The following is a 2,652-nucleotide window of genomic DNA, read 5'->3' as shown; positions in this document are numbered from 1 at the left end:
CCTGCCCATGCTGCTCAGGGTGGGCAGCAGACCCGACTCCATGGGGAGCTCTGCTGTTGAGCCCCTTTCCATCTGCCCTGATGACTCAGCAGCACAGGGCAGTGCTGGGCAGGGTCATGGGGTGTCTCTAAGGGCACAAACCGCAGCCGAGTACTGCACCAGACCTTGGCCACAGTACTTCAAAATGGTTATCCTCAATTACTGTGTAGTCTTATGGGCCTTTGCCTGCTGCCTCTTCACTACCTGTCCTGGTATTGCAGAGCCCTTCTTTAGCATGTGGACTCCACAGATTCACCTTTTCCTTTACCAGACCTTTTTTTGGATGGTCACTATTTTATGAAGTTCTAATCACTGCCCACTGAGCACATTGTCCCTGCAGATCCTCTGACATCTCCTGGAAGCTTCAGATTCCTCTCCAGGCTGGCATTGGCCATATGCCCAACTTCAGGGGACACTGTTTTCTATTTGGGCATGTACTGCCACAAAAGGAGTTCTTGGCCCAGCCCTTGGTGTCTCTGGGACTCTCAGCCTGTGTCCTTCACTCCATAAAGAACCCCCCCAAAAAATAGAAGAGCAGGGAGCAACCCCTTGGCTCTGTTCCTCATAGAACATTTGGAAGAGGTGTCCAGGCTTCTGGGTTTCCCCTGAGGAGCCCCTTTTGTTATTTTGGTGCTAGCAGGGAGGCCAGTTGTGACCCAGGACTGCACAGTGCCTGCTGCTGCCTGCAGCCACAGGGATGTCACTGTAGGGACAACAAGACTGTCACAAAGGTACATGAGATATCATGGATTATCCAAATACTAGAAGCACAATGTGGAAGCCAAAAGAGAGCAGCATTGAAAAGACCATGTCCTGCTGCTGGCCATGGCCATGGCTCCAGGGAAGCAGCAGCCCCAGCCCGAAGGCAGCAGAGAGGCAGGCACAGAGGGCACTGAAGGGCAGCCCCGAGGGCTACCAGGGCTGCTTCTCCATGTGGCAGCTGGGCCCTTGGCCCCGAGCCCCTCGTGCATGCTGGGGCTGCTCCCCAGCCTCCAGATGAGATGGGAAGAGAGGGATACTGAGACCAATCTGGTTCTGACAGCTTCTCAATTATCATTATCTACAAGGCAAGCATGGTTCTACAGCTACATGAGATATTTGTGTGAAAAAAAAAAAAAAAAAAAAAAAAGAATAATTAAGAGATATGAAAATAAAGATACCATTATTAAATGAAATCTAAAGATGCAGTATAATACATTATAAAAGAATTATAACAAAAGAGTATCCCAACAATTTTATGGTGTGCTTCAATATTACTGATGAAGAAGCATGTATCCAAAGAGTATCCTCACTGGGTCCTTGAGCTCCTGGTTCCTCATGCTGTAGATGAGGGGGTTCAGAGCTGCAGGAAAGACTGAGTACACAACAGCAACCACCAGATCCAGGGATGGGGAGGAGGTGGAGGGGCGCTTCAGATAGGCAAACATGCCAGTACTGAGAAACAGGGAGACCACGGCCAGGTGAGGGAGACACGTGGAAAAGGCTTTGTGCTGGCCCTGCTCAGAGGGAATCCTCAGCACTGCCCTGAGGATCTGCACATAAGAGAAAACAATGAAAACAAAACAAAGAAATACTAATGAAACACTAACTACAATAAGCCCAACCTCCCTGAGGAATGACTTTGAGCAGGAGAGCTTCAGGATCTGGGGGATTTCACAGAAGAACTGGTCCACAGCATTGCCTTGGCAGAGGGGCAGGGAAAATGTATTGGCAGTGTGCAGAACAGTATACAGTAAGCCACTGCCCCAGGCAGCTGCTGCCATCTGGGCACAAGCTCTGCTGCCCAGGAGGCTCCTGTAGTGCAGGGGCTTGCAGATGGCAACATAGCGGTCATAGGCCATGATGGTGAGAAGAAAATACTCTGCAGATATGAAGAAGAGAAAGAAAAAGACCTGTGCAGCACATCCTTCATAGGAGATGGCCCTGGTGTCCCAGAGGGAATTGGCCATGGCTTTGGGGACAGTGGTGGAGATGCAGCCCAGGTCAAGGAGGGCGAGGTTGAGGAGGAAGAAGTACATGGGGGTGTGGAGGCGGTGGTCGCAGGCTACGGCTGTGATGATGAGGCCGTTGCCCAGGAGGGCAGCCAGGTAGATGCCAAGGAAGATCGTGAAGTGCAGGAGCTGCAGCTCACGTGTGTCTGCGAATGCCAGCAGGAGGAACTCGCTCACAGAGGTGCTGTTGGGCATTTGCTGACTTTGGACACAGTTGTCTGTTGAAGAGGAGAAGGCAGAATGAACAGATTCCTCAGAGGAAAACCTATTGCAAGACTTAGAGCACCCCCAGCCTGAGCCTCTCTCTTTGCAAAGAACCTTTCTGCAGCTCTCTTGAGCTGTGGTTGGTGCTGGCTGAGAGTGGCACTGGGAACAGTAGCTGCTGTGGGCTCCAAAGGAGTCCTTCCTGCTGTGCAGCAGGAAAAAAGCGGGAACAGAGTGAAAACTCAAGTTCAGTCTATGAGTTTTGCAGTGTTGTTGCAACAACAGATCTGAATGAAGAGCAGAGCTGCAGGGATTTTGTTTGCTTCCTTTTAGTTTGCTTTTCTTATCCCAGTTGCCCTTGTAATGCTTAAGAGAGGTGTTGGATTGTTGAACTCCCTGACATTTCATATGCGTTCCT

At 50.5% G+C, this 2,652-nt stretch overlaps 1 protein-coding gene across 1 annotated transcript; it reads right to left on the bottom strand.

Moving 5' to 3' along the window:
• Positions 1 to 1,292: 1,292 nt before the first annotated feature.
• LOC118159344 (olfactory receptor 14J1-like) lies at positions 1,293 to 2,446 on the bottom strand. The gene is made up of 2 exons (XM_035313942.1): positions 2,349 to 2,446; positions 1,293 to 2,248 (listed from the first exon to the last, which is right to left on the bottom strand). The coding sequence occupies exon 2, from the start codon at positions 2,223 to 2,225 to the stop codon at positions 1,293 to 1,295; it is 933 nt and encodes a 310-aa protein (XP_035169833.1). The 5' UTR covers positions 2,226 to 2,248; positions 2,349 to 2,446.
• Between the last annotated feature and the right edge of the window lie 206 nt (positions 2,447 to 2,652).

The sequence above is a fragment of the Oxyura jamaicensis genome, unplaced genomic scaffold (assembly GCF_011077185.1).
Source record: "Oxyura jamaicensis isolate SHBP4307 breed ruddy duck unplaced genomic scaffold, BPBGC_Ojam_1.0 oxyUn_random_OJ69795, whole genome shotgun sequence".
Taxonomy (NCBI): Eukaryota; Metazoa; Chordata; class Aves; order Anseriformes; family Anatidae; genus Oxyura; species Oxyura jamaicensis.
The sequence above is the reverse complement of the archived record's forward strand: the minus strand, read 5'-3'. Positions and strand labels throughout refer to the sequence as shown.